The sequence below is a fragment of the Mercenaria mercenaria genome, chromosome 11 (genome assembly GCF_021730395.1).
Source record: "Mercenaria mercenaria strain notata chromosome 11, MADL_Memer_1, whole genome shotgun sequence".
NCBI classification, from domain to species: domain Eukaryota; kingdom Metazoa; phylum Mollusca; class Bivalvia; order Venerida; family Veneridae; genus Mercenaria; species Mercenaria mercenaria.
Window position 1 is genome coordinate 60,945,117 of NC_069371.1, and position 22,881 is coordinate 60,967,997.

The 22,881-nt window shown below is 35.9% G+C and overlaps 1 protein-coding gene across 1 annotated transcript in view; it reads right to left on the reverse strand.

Annotated features, from left to right (window-relative positions):
• The window catches only part of LOC123532627 (uncharacterized), a 33,673-nt gene that overhangs the window by 5,331 nt on the left and 5,461 nt on the right, over window positions 1-22,881 (reverse strand). The window contains exon 2 of the mRNA XM_045314101.2: window positions 1,182-2,113. Coding sequence (XP_045170036.1) covers window positions 1,182-2,102 — 921 coding nt within the window. The 5' untranslated portion in view covers window positions 2,103-2,113. The remainder of the gene's footprint in view (window positions 1-1,181; window positions 2,114-22,881) is intronic.

A 22,881-nucleotide genomic window follows, 5' to 3' on the forward strand; every position in this document is an offset into this window, starting at 1 on the left:
TTACCGATAAATGCAACAAGTTAACTGAATATACAGCGCAGGCGTTATTACAATAAACATGAGTTTTCGAATCTCCAGGGACCGTACTGTTTCGTGATTTTCGAGATCCATATAGATAATTTTTAGCAATAAAATCCCATCAGACTTTAGACATAAAGGAAAATAGAATTTGTTGATAAGCGTTTTCCGCCGCCATCATGCGCACAAAACAAATAAATGTGGCAATTATTATAAGAAAGGGAACGGTTATAACATCAAATTTGTGCGATAAAGTAATAGCTAACCGTCCATTCGCTGAGATTGCTTAAGTATGAAAGTATGTTTTTGAGAAAAGAAGACTCACACTTTATTTTTGTAAAATATTAATGGACTTTGTCTGCGATGTACTATTTAAACAGTTCCTGGGGATTCGGTGGAAGTGGGGGCGTACGTCTTTGTGCACGAGAGGTCCAGAGGAGAAATGATATGATTAAAGGAACATCATAAGTGCTAATTGTTTAGCATAATGGTACGTTTCCAGAAAATCCAAGATGACCGCCAAGTCATGGCTGGATACAATTTATAACTAGCTTTCATTATTTGATGGTGCTGTTTTCAGTGAATTTGATCACTAACATTTTGATTTTGTCATTGCTAATTATTGGAAACCATTGTTTTAATACTGAATCAGTGTTTCTTTGAAAACTCTACATGTAGTTATCTTAAAAAATGGCGAAATTTTATGCAAAAAAGGCAAAACATACAGTTGTAAAAAATGTTGTTTAGAAAAATGACCTGTTTAGTTGTGTGTCATAATAAAATATACCACAGTCACCCTCGGCTTTCTTGCACCTAGATTTTTTTCCCTGATTATTTCTACACAATTTTTCTCCGGACCTCTCGTGCATACACCTTCTTTCATACATTCAACTCCGTATTCTTAATTCCATGCTTTTCTCAAACAATATTAACCCTTAGCCTGCTAAATTTCTAAAATGGACTGGTCCATCATTCAATTTGAGCCATATCATTTATTATTCAAAGGAGTGTTCACGGAAAATTTACTGACTGAATAGTGAACAGTGGAGACAATGATCAGCTGACGTGCAGGCTGATCTGGGTCTGCACTGGTCACTTTGCCGTCATCAGGCTAAAGGTTTGTGAAGAAAAACTTTTCCCCTAATATCATCAAATGTAATTACCCTTTCAACTCCATCATAATTATTTACACTAGGCTTTACATGAGAGTTGCACGCGCCTTCGCATTTATTGACGATAACTGTTCCCGTGCAGGTCAGCCTGAACAACCCAGCTTCCGTATCCATCATCTCATGAAATGTAACGTCAATTTCCAGGTCGTCCATATTGCAAACGTCTGGTTGGAAACGACGACCGGATCGCTTTGACGTCGCAATATCCTTTCCATCCGCGGTATTGCCGAGTGATTCAAACGTGTTTGATATGGGAACAGTGTCCGGATAAAAGTTTTCATTTCTAGACGAATGTAAATCATTGGTTATTTCAGGCACATTAAAAGTCATAGAAGACTTTGAAACTAAAGGCGGATCATTTTCATCCAAGTGTGTTGATTCTGAATGACCCAAGTGTGTTGATTCTGAATGTTGTGAAGTCTCATTTTCAACACTATGTTTCAGACCACTTTCATCACTGCGTTGTTCATTAACCTCTTCTATGTCAGGCGTACCTTTAACGTTGTAGTTTGTATTCAACAATGAAAAATACTTCGGTGAAAAAAGTCTTTTGACAGTAAATTTCTTCGGAGTCTCTGAACCATAGAACTGTAAATCCTTCAAATTTTCGTATTCTTCCTTCTCACGTTTGATTGATGTTAGAGTGTCAAGGTCATTTTTAAACGACCGTAGTGTTCTTCTCATTGCACCGAGTGGTATGTACGAGTCTTTATAGGACTCGGCAACTCGATTTAGCCAGCCAAAATATTTATCTCTTAAGTAGAGGTCATCGTGATGTCCGAGAATATGGTTACTGTAGTTGTCTGTCCGGAAGTTGATTTTCATGTTTGAAAGGGACCTTGTGTCTTGGCTGAGACAGATGACTGGTACTACAACAAATATAAGGCACGTTATCCCCCTTTCCCTTCCCATATCTTTATCATCTGAAAGTATAAAATGTTGTTACATGAAATTACGACATATATCCGTCGTCCTCGACACATTTCGTACATTACCTTGTATTTTTTGTACGGCATTTTCTTGTCAAAGTTTGTACGTGTTTGGTGTTAGGATGTAGATAATACTTGTTTTTTTTATATATCAACGTCTGCAGAAACCTTAGCGATTGTTGCGTGACCAAGTCCGACAAGACGGAACAAAAATATATCCCGAGTGTGTCTGCAGACGTTAACTATTATACACAAAACAAATGTGTAATGTTGCTATTGATGCATAAAATCATTGTAGACATACCAACAGCATAGATTATTACACATCATGATTTCAAGAATGAATTCCTGTTCTATCATAATTTATCATATTTTCGTGACGACAAGTACTGTTTAACTGATGTATCTTTACAAATATGACAAAAATTTCTCAATATTGTTAAAATGATCCCGCTCCGCTTTTGCGGAGAGTTACCAAATAATCAAGGTCAAGGTCAGGTGACTGACTCCATCTTACTTTATACGAATTTGTTTCCCGATAAACTCCAATATATGTGTAACTAAATGGTGCAACTACTTTTATATGCATCAGATAGTCAGTAATACAAATCTGCGTTTGGTGCACCAGACCAGAAATAAAATGCCATTGTACATTATCCTGCCCGTATAGTATGACATACATGGTCATGAACGGAAGAAAATGCTAGTCCATTTTAATCGCGCATTTCTCATCTAAAAGTAGCAGTTCGACAAATTGATACCATGCATATTGAATGATAATTTATCTTCAATCCTGCAACAGTCACTTTTTTCTCAATATTTTTATCGCCGAGAAACACCGTGTACTTTCCTTTAACGCCAACTTTATAGATTTTGCCTGGTGGTCTGGTACCAATAATTGGCAGGGTTGGTGAAGTCATGGGCAAGCGGTTTTTGTGGTCCGGTGCCAGCGGTTGGTGAGGACTGGTGCCAGTTATCGGTGAGGTCTTGGTTCAGTGGTTAGTGGGGTCTGGAGCTAATGATTGATGAGGGCTTGTGCCAGTGTTTGTCGAGATCTGGTGCCTGTGGTAGGTTAGGCCTTATGCCAGCGGTTAGTAAGTTCTCGGGCCAGTGGTTGGTGTAGGTGTTGGGCCAACGTTTAGTGGAACTTGCTGTTGGTGGGTACACATCGAACACACTCTGGCACTGCATTACCGCAATGCGTTGTGTCTACATTCGGTGACTATCCGGTCAAGTACCAAACTGCGTCGCTACGAGTCTGAAGCGTAATATTACCTGTAATTATTGTACAAGGAAGTAATTACCAGAGACTATCCACAGGGGAAAACTAGTAATTACAGCATATTAACATGCAATTTTCCTTGAACTGATGACGCAGTTATTGTAATACAATACGGTAGTTTCAGTTTCAAAATAACTGGTCATTGGCGTGACAGCCTGCTCTGCTGAGATAAAAATATGACTGTGACTCAATGCAGACTTGGAGCGCCGGTATAAATTACAGACTCCGGTACATACCGGATTAACTAAATTTGAACGAAAATATCTTAAATGTATATATTTTGTAACCATGGTGATACAAACCCTAACCTTTAGTCAGTATTTTATGCATATTGTACACTAAATGCATGCGGACATGCAAAAATATGCATATTTTTGCCGTGCGCTACAACTGATAATCACTTTCGGGCATGCGCAGAAGACCGCTCCAAGTCTGCAATGAGTTACATCGTAAAAATATATGTTAACCTGGTTATCGTGTATATTTCAGGGATCCTGTTACCCAGGAGACATGCAGTCTGCTCTCAATTATACGTGAACAGACAAAAAACGCCATATTCTAGACCACGAACACGTTAGAAATAAAGCGCAGTAAATTCTCATTTAGGTACGGATTCATGAACGTTTTAAGGTACAAGTAATTACTGGGCGGTCTAAAACGTGTGTGGAGACCGAATTTGAGCACAACATTGCCAAAACAAAATGGAGTATTTTGCTATCGTACATTTGCACGTACAATAACCACCACTATACCCAGTCAAAAATGCTCAAACCAGTGTAGATAAGTTTTCTTGCATGCCAGACAGGGTTGCCTCATTACCGCCCAAACAGTTACCCTCGAGCTAGATATTTCCATCCGCACCTTCAACCAGTGAAAAATAGTTATATGTCTTTCTACATTACCCAATGCTATCATACCCGCGCGCTCGTACAATAACGGCAACAATTCCCAGTCAAAAATACTCAAAACCGACAGAGATAACTGAAAAGCTACTATAGACGAAAAAATGTCTTGATTTATCCCGATATGTTATTTACCAATAATGCATGTTAATGATAACATTATTTTACCTTTTTTCAAAGCTTCTTTATAAAGATGAGATCCTTTCCACTGATATGGCCATATCTATTATTTAGATATTGGCAGATACTGTTAGTTAATGAAAACAATTTATCGAGTTTTCGCTATAATGTTACACAACCCTTGATATCTCATCGCACATTGTGCACAACAGTAATTGTTTCTATCAGCTCGGGGAAAATATGCGATCCAGAGCGTATCTCATTACATCAAATTCAACATCTTGTTAAGCTCTTTTTATACATTTGATGGAGCCTGATATGGTGTTCTGTTTAACGCCAGCGCCTTCTCTATGCGATGTGGCAAAGTGCGAAGTTAGGAGGTGAAAGTACGACAGCGCAAAATTACGATGGCGACAATGCTATGTTAATGCTATATTGACTTCATATTGCCGCTATCGTAACTTCGCAATTCGCCTTCATACTGTCGTATTATCGCCATCGTACCCTTGCGGTATCATCATTGTACAGTCGTACCACCGCACCTTCTCGTTTCGTGTTCAGAGGAGGCAGACTTCCCCTAGCGGAACACTATATCGGAACCTGCAAAGTCTTATAAACAAAAAATCTATATAAGATTTCTTTCACGTTGAGAAGTTTATTATATACACAATTCCAGATCAGAAGTTTTGTATTCTACACATGGGCAGACCTATTAAAATGAAATTAATTGAATTAAAATGTGATTAGCACGATCATGTGAATACCAGAAAAATAAAGTGTGTATTTGGGTCCTTTATGGTTCTTGTTTCCAGATCTCCCGCTCTGCATACAGAAGATATAAGATGAAATTGTCGACAGACAGTCCGCTTTTAGTCCATAAAACCGCATGATTTTATCGAAAAGAAATTAACCAATTACATCTATCATTAGACCAATTTCCGCAAAACCCCAGAAATAGACGTGCTGATCTCAAAATAACATTCTAGAGTCAATGAGACAATGATTTTCTCTGTAACTTGAATTGTGATTAGATATTTGTTACAATATCAAGAGAATTCGGAGTTTGTCAATATTAAGTACGTCTAAATACTTGTTTTCACATTCTCTAAATAGGATATGATGAACGCCGACGCATTCAAATTATACGCTGTAAAAGCGGCTCATTCAAATTCAGTCAGGAAGCAGAAGTTCACTGGTAAAACTGTCTGACTACAAAACCAGGGGTCGTGAGTTCGAGCCACTGCAGATGCGATCACGAACGCACATACGTACAAGCACGCACGAGTACACATACACACATAATCAGGCTAAACAAGACATCCGATTTCATCATTTCAGATCAACGTACTGTTTTGATGACCCTTTTTCTAGTCTTATATAATCTGACTATGATTAAAGTTAAATATGACCGAAAACTTAGGGATTTTTTTGACGCGTGGAACATTGAGACATCGTCACTAAGTCAGTTTTGACGTCGTTTTGCCGTCACGACTGAAGCAGTATCCAATGGGAGTTGGATACAGAGTTTTGTCTTTGTTAGTGACATGCATGCTGGAATTACAAACAGAAAATTCGTAGTTATATAATATAATAGATTACGTTTGCTGTCATAACATTCTGTCAAGTTTTGGTTTATAAGTCCATTTCATTAGCCTAAAATTTCTAATATTTTTAGAATATTTCTTGTGTACGTAGCATACTGATACGTTAATCCTCTGCGGTGATAATGTATAATCTGACGACTAAATTGCCTTTTCTTTTACATGCAAACAGAGTTAAACTTTTCTTCCTGTTAAACAAGACATTTCTGTCTCTTTTTTTCTCTAAATATTTTTCTAAATAGTTTTTCGAGTATTTGTAGAATGTTTTTAATTTTTTTCAGATCTCTCGTCGTTATTTTGTTTATTATCTGCTTTCACACAATAGAAATATGTCCTGTATACTAGCGCAAACGATCAATAAAATAGATTAACCTTATATTAAACCATTACCCTTGTAAATGGCGAAACAATGTATACTATTTTAAAATCCTTATATACAAATCTTTAAAACAAACGGCGTATTTATCTATCAAACATCGTATTCATGTTACAAATTTTAATCTGTTTGCATATTACGGGCGTGAAGGGGTATCAAAATGATATTAAACCCTCGCAAAATGATTGAATTCGATATATTAAATGATCAATTGATCTTTTAAATATATAAAGTACGTTTCAGCCGCTATTTTATTGATACTGTAACGCCGTGTATTATGTACATTATTGCTTAAGTGTATAGAGACAGGCACCTATAAAAACCTCGAGTTTGCTTTAAAGTTTAGTCCGAAGTGTTAAAATAGACTCTTAATGTGACTTTTGATTTTCAGTTCATAGTGTTTCAAGCTCATCGAAACTAGGAATATTCAGATCAAAATGTCGAAAAAAGATGTAAAAGATATTTCGGAGCTTATCCGAAAAAAGCTGTAAGTATCAAATCTATCTTCTATTTTTTTTTATAGAAAATTGAAGGTTGCAAAATTTGTAATTTATATGTCAAACAATAGAATATTATGTCTTAGCCATGTCACCTGAACCTGAAAAATTTCTTACGAATAAGATATATGCATGTTTTATATGAAATTAGTGTATAAATAATTTAATTAAAGGTAGACAATTGTGATGAAGGTAATTGAAAGAAAGGCTTGATTTTTCATATAAATCATAAATCTTAAGTAAACCACATTATATCATTAAACAATCGTAGTTTATGTATTGAATAACAGAAAACAGAAAACTTTCTATTTTTGTACGCTCAAGTATATACATGAGAAAATAAGAAGCTTAAAATACACTTATTGACCAATGTACAAGAATGAAATGCCAGTGTGCAGTCATTCATTCAAACCTAAGCCGCTCTTTTTAAAAATCATAAAAACTCAGTGAAATTGAAATTTTGTTGAACACAAGAAAAAGGTTATCAGTTAAATACAGTTTGCAAACACTGTTTGAACATTTGTGATTTGAATACTTTCCAATTTTGGAAGTGAATTAACTTTTAAACTGGCTTTGTCAGCTGTATTGTGCACGTTGAAAAGGACACCATCTGAATGTTAATGTTGAAAGGCCATTTTCAAATATGGGCAAAGAATTGGGTTGTTTTCAATACATTTCAAAACATGTAAATCGATCAACATTTTAATTTGTGTTTTCTTACGCGAAATCAATTTTTATCATGAAAACAGTAGGAAAATATATATTTTTCAGTTGTATTTTTCTCCACCACCTAAGACACCATGTGACATATGAAACAAAGAATTATTTTCGGAAGCCCCATCCCCTTAACTGATAGCATCTTAAATTGTTTTTTTTTTTTTATATCGTTAGGTATGAGAACTTTTGAGTTGATAATGTTCTTCTGTATATATGGTAGCAATATATCGTTTAATCTTAAGTCAATATTTACAGTCACTTGAAACTTTTGAAACCGCTGCACACATTTCCTAACATAAATCAATTTACTGTAAACGTGCACTCAAATGGATCAACTGTCTCAGTCTAATCAGATTAATAAATGCATTCAATTTCACTAACTGAAAAAGAACGTAAAAGGTTAATATTACGCGCGCATACATTGTGGAGTAGCATTTGTATATAGATAAACATTAGCTTAAATATTTATATATAAATTAAGGTTTAGGAGTATATCATCAAAACACAGAAGTATTTGATAAACGAACGAATTCTTTACCAACAATTTCCCTAACCATATGATTACATATTCTTCCGTACTGTACGATGGATACTTTAATATTCTGAAAAAAGTTGTCCCCCTTTAAAAATGAATGCCATTTGTAAAGAAATAAAAATAAACTATTGTGGAAAACTACGTTCCACATAGTTGAGAAATTTCAGCGGGTGGACATTATTGGAAATGTATCAATACGAAGACACGTAACAGTTCCTTGAAAATGGTGAGTTTTTAACAGGAGCCGAATTATCCGAAAGAGTGACCCCTTTTCCGGAATTAAATGTACGTATCAGTATACTGACAATATAAATGTGAAAAAATATCTCAGTAGTTCCTAGGATCGCGTCAAATTAGTTAGACTAAGGCTGAGTACACATAACAGAAAGCGGCGACAACAAAAAACATTGGTATTACCCCTACCAATTAATCCTATTGTACTGAATTGTAGCATTTGTTAAACCCCTAAGGCTATTCAAGAGGGCGATCCGGTAAGTGCCAGGCCCGGTTAGCACGAATTAGGTCAGTAATCCGGTGAAACACTCCACAGTATAGTAAACAAATCCTATTTTTCCCATTGTTGCGCATTTTCGTGTAGAACGGGTACTTTAGTCACACTATTTCGCTGCTTGAACGTATTCTGCATGTTTTTACACTCCAAGTTTACAGATCGAAACCGGAAGTAGGAGATTATTGTACGGACAAGAGCAAATATGCGTCATTTAAGGGCTGGCATTTCCCCCCAGGAACTATTCAAGCCTAGCGCAACATAATTATGTACATCGTGAAGATTTGACGGAAGTCAGTGTGTCTGTAGTTACTCTTCCACCGATTCTTATTCACATGGAGAAGTTGTCATGCAGTTACTTGCTGAGAAAAGCCATTACTTGTTAGATCATCTAACTTTTGTCACATTACTGAAATACTGTTCAAAAACTGGATTAATTCTATCAAACAACGCGCAATAGAACGTGAGTAACATGTAGATAATGAAGTGCTATTTAATTCTGTTCCGTTTCTTTTTAATCAATATCAATTTTGGTATCTTAACGCAATAAGATTTTTCAGATTATAAATGTCAGTCTGTACGACCGCTTTTATGAATTTATACTGAAAAAAACTCAAATGAAAAGACTGTGGTCTGTGGAACATTGTAACGCCCACCCCCACCGCTAGGGAGTTTTCTGCCTCGGATGTAGCACATATAGCGCTCCCCCTCCCCCCCCCCCCCCCAGGGAGTTTTCTGCCTCGGATGTAGCACATATATCGCCCCCTCCCCCTTCCCCCAGGGAGTTTTCTGCCTCGGATGTAGCACATATAGCGCTCCCCTCCCCCATGGAGTTTTCTGCCTCGGATGTAGCACATAGAGCGCTCCCTTTCCCCTCCTCCAGGGAGTTTTCTGCCTCGGATGTAGCACATATAGCGCTCCCCTTCCCCCTCCCGTCCAGGGAGTTTTCTGCCTCGGATGTAGCACATATAGCGCCCCCCCCTCCCGCCAGGGAGTTTTCTGTCTCGGATGTAGCACATATAGCGCTCCCCTCTCCCCTCCCCCCATGGAATTTTCTGCCTCGGATGTAGCACATATAGCGCTCCCCCTCCCCCCAGAGAGTTTTCTGCCTCGGATGTAGCACATATAGCGCTCCTCCCTCCCCCAGGGAGTTTTCTGCCTCTGATGTAACACATATAGCTCTCCCCCTACCCCGTCCCACGCTCCACCCCCCCTCCGGGAGTTTTCTGCCTCGGATGTAGCACATATAGCGCTCCCCCTCCCCCCAGGGAGTTTTCTGCCTCGGATGTAGCACATATAGCGCTCCTCCCTCCCCCCAGGGAGTTTTCTGCCTCTGATGTAACACATATAGCTCTCCCCCAACCCCGTCCCCCGCCCCCCCCCCCCCCCCCCCTCCGGGAGTTTTCTGCCTCGGATGTTGCACATATAGCGCTCCCCTGGAGCTTAATACGGAGATGATATACTCGGTCTGCATAAAGCTCCCGGCTTGAATTAAAATAAGAGATAACTGAAACTAATAATAATAATGATGATAATAATAATAATCGACTGAATGCTAATGTTGAATATCAGCTTAATTAAAAAATAGAAGAATATTACTACAACATTAATATAAGGTAGCAGTAGTTGTAGTAATTATGCTGATGACGATGATGATCGTGGTGATGTTGTTGTTGTTGATAATGATGATGATGATGATGATGAGCGTTATAGTCTCACATTAGAGCAACTTTTTATAACACGTTGTAGTTTTCAGATACATGTATTATTTTACAGATTTATAAAAACAAAATGACCCATTACACAGAGTTCCATCCCAATCAAATTGTTTGTTTTATTACATTTAATGGTGTTTTGTAACTACGCCCCCTTCATCATCAAGCACTCAGTGAACACAAGTAAATAATTTTGATCATCTGCGCAAGTTTCGTTCAAATCAATTACTTGACTAAAATCTGATTAACCACCTTTAGAATAAAATAAATATGATGATATGTGCTTGCGACAGTAACAATTTATTAGATACAGACTGGCATCATTTACAATTTCTATTTACAGCGAGATGTACATGAATGTTGAAAGGAGAGAAAATAGATTCGACCCCAGGGGAAGATTCACAACCACTCCTAAAATGGTGAGAAAATAATTTACAGACACAAAGCAATCATATCACCAATAATATGGAATATTCCTCTGCTAAAATCATAGTTAACATGTCAGCATGTGTTCAATAGCTTGCCGATTGGTATGGACTTGAAAAAAAATGGATCACAATTTTTTAATTATTTGATATGAATTGATGCCGACTGTACACGCCTGTATTTTTCTATGGCAACCAAGCATCGATGGAGCACTAGTATTAGATAATGTACGGAAATTTCCATCCAAATCTATGTCGTAGGTTCGAGCATCTTTTGGGTTTCTATTGAATTTCATTAGGGGTCGTTCCTTATTTAAATCGGGTTAAAACCTCATTTAAAAGAAAATTTTTTAGTGATTTGAGAATAATGTTAAAGATCTGCCTAAATAAATATAACTTATATAAATGCCATTTTCTTGCGAACAATAAAAAGCAAACCATAAAGCGACATAGTCTGGACACGAATTAGAATCACAGAGCAAAGTTTCAGGGTTTTTAATCGGAAATAATAAAAGGATATACATTGTACAGTACATATTGCATTAAGAGGCCAAGTGCCGTCTCTTAACACAACTGGTATATCAATATAATATAATTTGTTCCTTAACAAACAAAAAAAAAAAGGAACTGAAAAATGGCCTGTCAATGCAAGTGATCTCTTAATAGACGTGGTCTGCCGAGCAAGCTTGGCTGTATTATCAATTAATATTTGGATAAAATATGACTTTAAATACCCGATGCTTGTAAAAATTGATATTTGATTTTAGTATATACAGAAGCTTTTAAGTGAGTTTTCAATAATTATGCCGTTTTGAATACTGTCTCAAAGTAGGAAGTTTTGAAAACTTTTTGATAAAACACGTGTCATATAACACAATGTGCCGTCTGCTTCAGCATAAGTACGACTTCCTGTACAAGGTGTTGGAATCGAGCGTTCTTGACTCACCGCACAGGAAACCAAGACATCCTCAACGCAGAGACGAAAACTCAAGACCTAAAACATCGGTTAAGGTACCCTAGTTAAATTTTCCAGTTTTATATAAACATTTATTCCGTTTTCTCTGATAGATAAATGAATACAGATTGAGATGAATTGGTGAAGATTAGGACGGAGTTCTAAATCTTTCGAATACATTGAGATTATCAGTATTCGAAGGGGACTTTAATTTTCTTGGATTTCGTTGGAAGTGCCATGCCACGAAATTAAATACATGTATATACCCAACGAACAAGTAAAACTTCTATTCATTTTATTGTCAAAGTTTGAAATCCACGAATTTATATCCCTGCGAGATAGCCATTTTTGGTCAAAACCATGACATTTCGAGCTTACGAAATTGAATTATTTCACAGTAATAGACACATACGCTTGCAACTAGTTTCAAATTCAAATCCAGTTCTCTATTTTATTTTTTCATGATTATGTTTTTATTTACAGTCCCCTGATCGGTCAAAATCACGAAAGTCGTCTGAACGTGCTAAATCAAGCCTGGTCCGTTCTTCTATCAGCCCTAGAAGAGACAGAAAAAGTTCAAGAAGAGTGGTGTCACCAGGACCTTACGACTCTAAAAGAAAAAGTGCAGAAAGAAGGTCAGTCTGGCCGCAGTTTTTGTATTTTATGAGACACTCAGAAAGTTAGTGTAAACGACATTAGATGAGTTGTTACCCTTTTAAGGTAATGGACCCGAAATACCAATCGACAAATTACGCATTTCTGCATTCTCCCGATTTTATGGAGGGTCAGGTGCGCGAAGAGCTTTATTTACATCCATAGAATGCCGAATGGTCTAACGACAATACGTAATTTACCGGAAATTGCCGAGTGGCGCTACGGGCTCACTACGTGAATTTTAACATTTCGGAAAACAAAAGTTTGGGAGACATTCTGGCCCTGTTTTTACATAAGTTAGACTTGATTTTTCATACCATTTCACGTTTGTACAGAGGACTCACTTATACAATCGTTGCAATGACAAACGACCTTATTACTAACTCGTGTATGTTATGCCAGACGTGAAACCATGGTTATACATTTAAACATGTTAATACTAAAGCATGTCTCTATTAAACCGTGTTTAACATCAAAATATGTTTATTCAACATTCACAAAATGTTTATTCAACATTCACAAAATGTTTATTCAACATTCACAAAATGTTTATTCAACATTCGTGTATCTAACGTAGTATATGTACCATAGCAACCACGACGAAAAAATGTCATGGGCTTAGATGATACAAAGTGTCAAGTATATTGACAATTAACATAGTTTTGATGTTAACATAATTTTAAACCATGCATTCATGAGCTTTAATGTAAATAGTTTTCAATAAATAGATACAGCTTGTTCAAACAGTTTAGAAAGCGACTGTCAGTGTAAGCTGACACAACCAAATTTAAAGTTTAAGAGTAATTTTAAGTACGCCTTAACTTCAATGTGCATCTTTCATTATTTCTTAAATAACTGTAACTAAAATTTTTTTTGCGAGTTCCGTATTAACTCACGTTTATCTTCTGCTGTTAAAAATGTTCCAAAGAATCTAAAGGAATAAAATTACAAAATTCAGTCATGTATGCATTATTTATTCTTCAAAACGAAAGACAAAACTGGAGTTGTTTTTTTCCTCTAAACCGTCTGCTTCTATTGATTTTGCAAATATATCTCATTTTATTTTAGAATTTTAGACTGTAGGTTTTAGACGATTTGCAGCGAGATAATTCACCACACTAGAGAGGATTAAATTTCAAAGCATGTGTGCACATACGCCAGCACCTTTAAGAATCTGCGATAAAGCATTCTCGAATATATTCACTTTTCTGACTGCAATGTTAAGGTCTCATCTGTACACTTCACCCTCACCCCCCCCCCCTCCCCCACCCCCCCACTCCGAAGCCGCTACAATTTATTTACCTAACCGTTAGTTCCCATTGTATTCGTAAATTTATTTAACCATAACCTGCGTAAGCCCACGTATCCGTGCATTTATTCAGTCATGACGTGCGTAAGCCCCCATATCCGTACATTTATTCAATCAGAACATCCGTAAGTTCCCATATCTGTATATTAGTTCAATGATTTGATCTGATGCAAGGATGGAATCATAAAAGACGCTGATTAAACTGGGCACCGCAGAAAATACAATGTGTTTCCTTAAATGTATAAAAAAAACATTTTTCTTCAACTTTTTGCAAGTTTTCATTCTTCCCAAACTCTTGAACAAGTTAGAATACATTTAATACGTCAAAAGCCGTTTAGTTTGGCACCATCATATGAACCATGTATGTTGCTCGGCAAACAAATTTATCGTCACAGTTCTACATATAGTTCTTTATTTTAGATCTACCTCACGATCGCAACCAAGTTCAAAGGCGGGACAGAGTTTTCCAAGACCTGACGCGAAATTAGATGAATCTCATGCGTCGAAATCTACAGATGACAGTGTGAAGCCAGCAAAACGTAAGTTTCTATGTGTTTGAATACATAAATTACCTTTAATTAAAACAACACAGTTTCATGAAAGAAGGAAACACAACGTGCGGTACAGTTTGAATATACAAATGTATACCTTAATCTCCCGACATTGATTCCTGAACCTAAGTATCCGGACCTTGTAAGACTTTGATATCCCGATCTTGATTAACCTTTATTCCCCGCCCTTGTTCAACCTTCCTCTCCCGAACTTGATCAACTTTAATCTCCCGACCTTGATCAACCTAAATCTCCCAATCTTGATTCATTAACCTTAACCTCCCAACTTTGTTTATCCTTAATCTCCCGACCTTGATTAACTTTTATCGCCCGACCTTGTTCATCTTTTCTCTTCAGACATTGATAAACCTTAACCTTTTGACCTTGTTCAACCTTAATCCCCCGCCCTTTTTCAACCTTAATCTCCCCTTCCTTGTTCGACTTTAAATTCCAAAAGTTGTTCAAACTTGTTCAAATTTAATCTCCAAACCTTGATCGATCTTAATCTTCCGACTTTGATAAACCTTAATCTCCCGATCTTGATCCCTTCTGAAACGGTCTAGGCAAGGAAAAACATGTACCACGCATAATATGACAAGGGACTTCTTTTTTCAAAGTTTATGTCATGGAACTACTTTTTAGGGTTTGTAAATTATAAGGAGATTGTTAAGTGTTTCCAGTATATGTTACATCCAAATACCAGCGACAGACTGTATTGAGCCCACTGGTATTCCCAAACCAAAATACCAGCACGCGGCAAGCTTGTGAGAAGTTTGTCATAAGCTTGCGCAAGCTTGCTTAAAAAGATTGCAGTCATGTATTATAATGATTGCAGATGCTCGCATACAAATCAAGTTTGTAGATAAGTCTTGCTTCGCAATGTTGCAGCGGGCATCTGCGATCTTAATACTATTTAAGACAGCGACTAGCTTGCGATCCTGTAACCTTTTTAGTTCACGAATACGTATAAAAGGGAGGTAATACATTTAACCAATTATTTTTTTTGTCAAAATACATAATTTTAAAAAATATTTTTCCTGATTTTTAAGTCTTTATCTACTGATCACTACAAATATTGTTCCATTGAAAGTGAGAAAGTTTTATAAACTGTACACTTTGTCAAATTAATATATATATAATTAATAATTAAATAATATATATATACTCTCGTGTTATTTACACTGTCTTACAACCCTAAGTAAGGTTGACGAAGATAGTGTTGCAAGCTTGCGGGATCATAACAAGGTTGCGAGAGACTTGCAAGTGTCTTTTTGTCCATCCTCATATAAGTGTGCGTAAGCTTGCAACATTGCGCAAGCTTGCAATCTTATTATGATTGTGTAAGCTTGCAAGATTGCGCAATCTTGTTATGATTGTGCAAACTTGCAAGGTCGCAATTTAGATCGCTATGTTTCCAAATGCAAGCGTGCGCAACCTTACAAGCTTGCAAGATTTTAAATAGGTTGCAGGAATATAATAATGGTTGCGATGGTTCCAATCGCAATCTTGTCGCACACTTGTTAAGATTGCGACTGCAATCTTGCTGCGACAATAATGCAAGCTTAATTAAGCTTGCCATCTTGGTTTGGGTTCAAAATATTTCTCCTAATCTTTCTAAATTAGCTGACCATTTTGAATGTAGAAGTCAGAAAATAACCTTGTATGTTTGGTTTTGTATATACATTTTAAAGAAACGCGTCTCGGTTCATGCGTTGAGTAAAGTGATAGACATTACAATTTTGAATATAAAATTTTGTTTGTTTTAGGAGGTTCATCGAGGTCCCCGAGTCGGCAACAAATAACGCCCCGCCTGGTCGACACGTCAAGACGTGTAGTTCTGCACAGAGAATATGACAGACTTACAAACTACGCCAATGAAATATTCGTAAGAAAAAAAATCCATCTGTCTCTTATTCCTATATTATTCAATGGTTTAGTTTCATTCTGTACGATAAGCTCACTTGTGATTAAACATTGCGTAGTAATTTGTCTATCATACAATTTCTAGTCTCACAGATTTCCTCAAGTCCCCTGTGTTCGATAAAAGGAATGTCAGTTTCAAATTAAATGTACTATTAATACTTTTCTAAATAAACGTTTTGATCAGGAAATGAAAATACAGTATGAAGTTTTTGTATTAATATTAAATCTTCATATGAATTTTCTAATAAGAGAACGCAATGCTATTTTAATTTTTAGTTCAATTAAGAGTTCATAAATTGTATTATAAACTATTTATAGAATTTAATACTCACCCAGACGACGTCAGAATTATAAAACATAATGCCTGGGAGACGTGTAAGTATGTCCCAGATAATAGAAGATATATGTGGACTTAAGGTAGTTCTGCAAGTTCGAATCAATTTTTTTTCTGCAATAAAAAAAGTCAGTTACAACCTTATTTTTCAAAACTTTAAAATATATTTAGAAAATCTGGCAAATAAAAATGATAGGGTCGTGTGCTTTATTTTTTTATGGAAATACATTGTGGAAAAAAAAAATCGTTCCGAACGTGCAGAACTATCTTAACGGCTGTTTTCAGCGGATGAATGTTATAGATTATTTCAGAACGATAAACCATCTGCAGATTATCGATTTTTCAGCGCGATAAATCTCATGAAAAGTATCGACTTTTTCAGCACGATATACCTTGTAAATTTTATCGTTTATTTCAGCATGATATACCGCTGGAAGAAGTACAGGTGATTCATCGATATCGGCCTTCATATCGCAATAACGAACCAAAGTATCAGGGCTTCAGCCGACATGTTGGTTCGATCCTCAAGTCTAAAGATTTTGCCGATTACTATAAAACTGAAGGTGAGAATATATTAAGGGCTTTTCATCTAATCTTCGTACTGTAACGATTCCCAAAAGAACGAAGAATTCGTAACAATATTGGACATGGACATTGGATTAAATTTTGTGAAATGAAATATCGAGACTTGCACGTAAATATGTAAGAATTAAGAGATTACTCATTTCTTGCTTCCCAGTGAACTAGAATAGAGGTAGTGGTACTTTCATTTTCATTTATGACTGGTAGAATCTAAAGTACGACTGGTAGAATCTAAAGCTCTATGTCTTTGATTTGAATGCGAAAATTATGAATAATTAGAAAATCTTTTCAACATATGCTTCAATAAAGATAAATACCTACATGATCATAAAATTACGGTGTTCCCTTTGGACCATCGAGAATTTTATTCCTGAACCCCATACCATGAAATTACGAAACCACGATGGTGAAAATCACAATGACGAAAACACGGAACTACACTGGTTAAAGTCGAAATCAAGAAACCACGATGATGAAAACGCATTATCATTTCGCATTTTCACAATCGTGGTTTCGTGTTTTCTTCATCGTGGTTCTGATTGTCACCATCAAACTTTCGACTTTCATCATAGTAGTTTCGACTTTCGCAATCGTAGTTTCGACTTTAGTCGTCATGATTTCGACTTTCGACTTCTGTTGATGACAAAAGTCGAAACCACACTGATGAAAGTGGAAACTACGATGACGAAAGTCGAAATTACGGTGATGAAAGTCGACACTACGATGACGAAAGTCGAAACTACGGTGCTGAAAGTCGAAACTACGATGACGTAAGTTGAAACCACGATGATGAAAGTCGAAATTACGATGACGAAAGTCGAAACCACGATGATGAAAATACGTTTCGTGATTTCGACTTTCACCATCGTAGTTTCGAGTTTTGATCATCGTGTTTTCGACTTTCATCATCGTAATTTCGTGATTTCGACTTTCGAGATACGGGGTTCAGAAATATAAATTGGAACACCGTAAGATATACAATCTATCATATACAAAATTAACGTAATCTCTCAGAACTATTTATCATTTTTTCAAAATATTTGTGACGACATGATGCAATGCACGTGACGTTGCGCGGGTGGGTAGAATAGGTATACGACTTTTAATATTTACTTCAGCCTTGAACCACTCGACGGATCATCAGCATCCTCAGCAGAAACCAACAAAAGTAAGTAAAGTTACATTTATTCTCACTTATCGTGTGTGTTTATTGTATATACCCTGCTTTTTATGGAGTTTTGTAGTTGGACAGAACTATGCTTCCGTCGAAATTTATTTTTTTTATCATTCTGCGTATTGTTCCTAGGAAATAACAAAGAATGTATGAAAATGAATGATATCTTAAGAATATAACAATTATTTGAAGAAAAAAAAAACAACAACGAACAAACAAACAAATTCTGAGCTGCGCCCTCTTGATATGATTCTTTCGCATCTGAACCCCAAACAACGATTTTATTAAACGGCAAATCTCTTCTGGGATATGTAATTTCGATTCTTACACGTTATGAAGAATTATTGTCTATATCCTTCGAAAATATCCATATAATATTTGCTTGTATTGCCTGGCATGCCGCTATATGACGTTTGACGCTAGACGTAATAATTGTGACGTACACACAGTGAATGAGTTGCATATTCTAACACGACCGGATTTGTTTTCATATTTAAGAAGTAACATATCCCAAACAGTAATTTGTTTTGAATAAAATCGTTATTTAGAGTTTAGATGCGAAGGAATTACATCACGAGAGCGCATCTGAACAACAAACAATGATTTTATTCAACAGGAAATTACTGTTTGAGATATATTATTTTGATTCTAACATGTTATCAAGGATTATTATGTACATCCTTGACGATATACATCAAATATTTGCCTGTTTTCTGTTGGTTTCTTTTCCAGCGCGCCGCTATGCCGGTCGACGCAATGATGTAGGCCTAATATAAAAGTGACGTCAGAAAAATGAATTGTTGTATTATAATACACAATTTTCCTAGGAAAACAAATAATTTGTGCTAGAATAAACTAAAAAGGCTGAAAATTGTGTGTTATTATGCAGTAATTCATTTTATGCAAGTCACAATTATTACGCCATAGCGTCAAACGTCATAGCGGCGCGCTGGAAAAAAAATCCGCATAAAAGTGGCAAGTATTTGGGGAATATCGCCAAGGATATACATAACACTCCTTGATAACGTGTTGGAATCAAAATATTATATCTCAAACAATGATTTGTTCTTGAATAAAATCATTATTAGTCATTAAGATACGCATTATCTTATGGGCTGCACTCTCGTCATATAACTTCTTTCCATCTGAACTCCAAACAATAATTTTATTGAATGACAAACCGCCTTTTGTGATATATTATTTCTTAAATAACAAACCGTTTCAGTCTTCTTTGTTTGATTAGGAAATAAATCGGTTCCTGGTAGATTTATGTGAAATGAATTAAAAGCAAATAGATAAAACAATGCAACTGAAATATTTTCTAAATTGACACTATCTGGAAAAACAACTAATTCATTACGGAAAACCTGCACGGTGGATTATTTTAGATTTTTATTTCCTTATTATTATAACAAGTTTAGTCTGGAATCTTTCCGCCTACAAATGTTGTGCATATCCGTAGGGAAATAAAATAGAGTAATGAATTTGTATGTTTCTAAAACTGGCACCGCCGTCAGTCAAACGAGCAAGATTATTTTGTTTATTTGCGTATAAACCGCGTCATACTGTTCAACATATGCTGAAATAGCTTTTCCCTTCTTTCTTAGGTCTGAAATATAAATCTTATTTGCATATTTGCCCGTGTGAAAAATTCTGCCTAGACTGTCAAAAGAAGAACCAGAGACATTTAGATATCGAAAATTCTGAGAGAACCAGTGACATTTGGGTATCAAAACTGCTGAATTTAAGGCCAGTAACCTTATGAATAACGTAAATAATTTAAGAAAACAAATCGTCTACATTATAAACGCATTACAGATGGACGAAAAGCTGTAAACATTACTCAAAGATCAATCCTGTATACGCGGCACTTTATTATATTAGCAGGAGAAATTATAGACAAAATAATGTGCCCACTGGTTTGCAGACTTACTTAGAATTCACTATAAGAACATATAGAATTATTTACGGATTCATTTTCAATCTCGTAATTTTTACTCAATTTTTTTTATCGGAATTTTGAAATCAAATATGTAAAGGGAGCCGGTGGTCTAGTAGATAACGTGACGGCCGCCCGACCCAGCGTCGTGGGTTTGGGCCACAGTTTGGCCACGACCACACCTTCTTCTGTGAGACCATTACTGCTGTTTTTTTTTTCAGAAAGCGAACACGAGAATGTAACTTTTATCACAATCGAGTTTAAAAAAATAATATAAAATAGATTTGTACTTTTGCCTCGTTCTTTGTGATAAGAATATACTACAAATAGTGGTCTTTATTCGGAGATGTTCTATAGCCCAGGTTTGACAGTACAAGATAAACCTACTACCCGACACCTTTAGAGTACAAACGCCTCTCTTCAAGAAAATATATTTTCTTTCCTATAACTGAAAACTCTTAGTATATTAACCCCTCAAAAGCCATTACCTCTCAATAACGACCCATCTCAAGAGCGACACCTCTGTGCATCATGCACATAAGAAGTCTTCCCATGGGGTGGTCGTTTTAGAGAGGTTATAGTGAAACAAAAGAATATTTTAATTAATAATCATACTTTCGCATGTATTGCTATGCATTGTCTTTGTTACTAAATACTACTATACATGATATAGGCCAGTCGGATTAAAAGTAGATTGGCATAATAAACTTGCAGTTATAAACCGTAGAGTTCTGTACAAACATTTTTATTATTATTGTGTTAAGTTTGCCAGCAAACCAGCCAATATTATTCGGAATTATGTTGTCGAATTAAACCAGTAAATGCTATTTTAAAAAAAAATCCACAACTATATTTCTTCCAATAATATTTTGAAATTGATACATACTATTTTAAGGATTGCGTTATTTTTTTTTTATTTTTATTTTTGCAAATTTATCCTGTCAGCAATCTCGGTGTAAGTTATGAGAGATAGCTGCCTCAAGGGGTCATCACAGGGATTTCATGCGGACTGGATAGTTGACTTTTACATGATAAATTTGTTCTTTTTTCATTTAAAAAAAAATCATATTTTATGCTGTGTCTTATGCTGCATCTTCTTACACATGATCACGCACATGTATATATATATATAGTTGATGACTAACAATAACCTATTTATATATTGTCGCACTTGTAGAAAAGTAGATCGCCCAATAGGGGTGTGAGAACTAAACACGTGACCAAGAGTGCCCATGACGTCACACATTCAAGGCACACCATGTTTAGTAGCCTCATAGATTCTTCCCCAGGGTGAGTCGGATACCCTACCCCATTATGTGTAACTCCCAGTTGTTCTTTTACTACTAAGCATGGTACACATTGTATGTTATTATTCACCAGCTTTTTATTTTTACCACATTTATTTTATAACTATTATGGATGCCTTCTTGTATTACAGGGCACTATCTTTCGACCTAGCGTTATTACATCAATGTACTTCGAAACGAGAAATATGTGTCTTTAAGTTGTATTTATCAATATATATTATATGGGCCATTGATATTCTAAAACAATTTACTGACATAGATATTAACAACGGCATTGTTACCTTGGTAACATCACAACTTCACAGATAGATGCAAGTATATATCTGACAAAATAACAGCTTTAGTGCTCAGTACCGTGTTACTGTAAAAACACAGCATTTTCAAATAGTTACACGTAGCACTTTGTTTTTCGAGTATACTTCATTTGTTTTGACACTAATTACATACTAAGGGTAGCGATGGTCTAGTGGTTAAGGTGTCGGCCGCTCAACCCAGGGGTCGTGGGTACGAGCCCAGGGGCCGTGGGTTCGAGCTCCAAACAGGTCACGACCATGACTTCTCATATGACACAAGTACTGGTTTTACCAGGAAGCAGACTCGTGGTTCCAATAAGCTTAAAAATCGAGCAAAAATAAATTAGTATAAACTAAATAGAAAAAAAAAAAGATTTGATTTACATATTTATACGGAAAATGCAGACGAATATTACATTAATATTATCAAAAACATAGTGTCATATTCTCGGTGGATTTAGCTTAGATTTTAGTTTATTTTTTCGGCACAAACAGGTTAATTAATCCGTTCTCATTTACTATTTTGTTCAAAATGAAACTAACGCACATTTTCCCAAAATAAGCAATTCACTTCGTTTGTTGTTGATTTTCAATGAGGACAAAACTATTAGTTCATTCTGTTCTGTACAAATTATAGATGACTGACTATAATTTGTCATCTGTACTAGTTCAGACCCCATGGTTACAAAACAGTTTTTTTTTGTTTTCAGCTGAAATTGATACCATAATTTTGACAACATTTTTTACTAGAACTTCAAGATTAAAAGATCATAATACCTTTGCTTAAAATACACATTAATTTCTTGTTAAATCCTATTTCTGATAATTACTTTCTTTAACATTTGTCAAAGGTTTAAATATTGCTGAATATACTAGAATATTTTATTGAATCTATTGTTTCTCATTACCGTCCTTTAATGTTTTAACTATAGCAGGTCATGTGCAATTTTAAAAGTAGTGCTTTTCTAAACATGGAAGTACGCATAGCATCTATTTGGAAAGCAGTTTTAAAGCCCTGCTCCGCTGCTATTCAAATTCTTTTGTGTGTATGCAACCCATGATT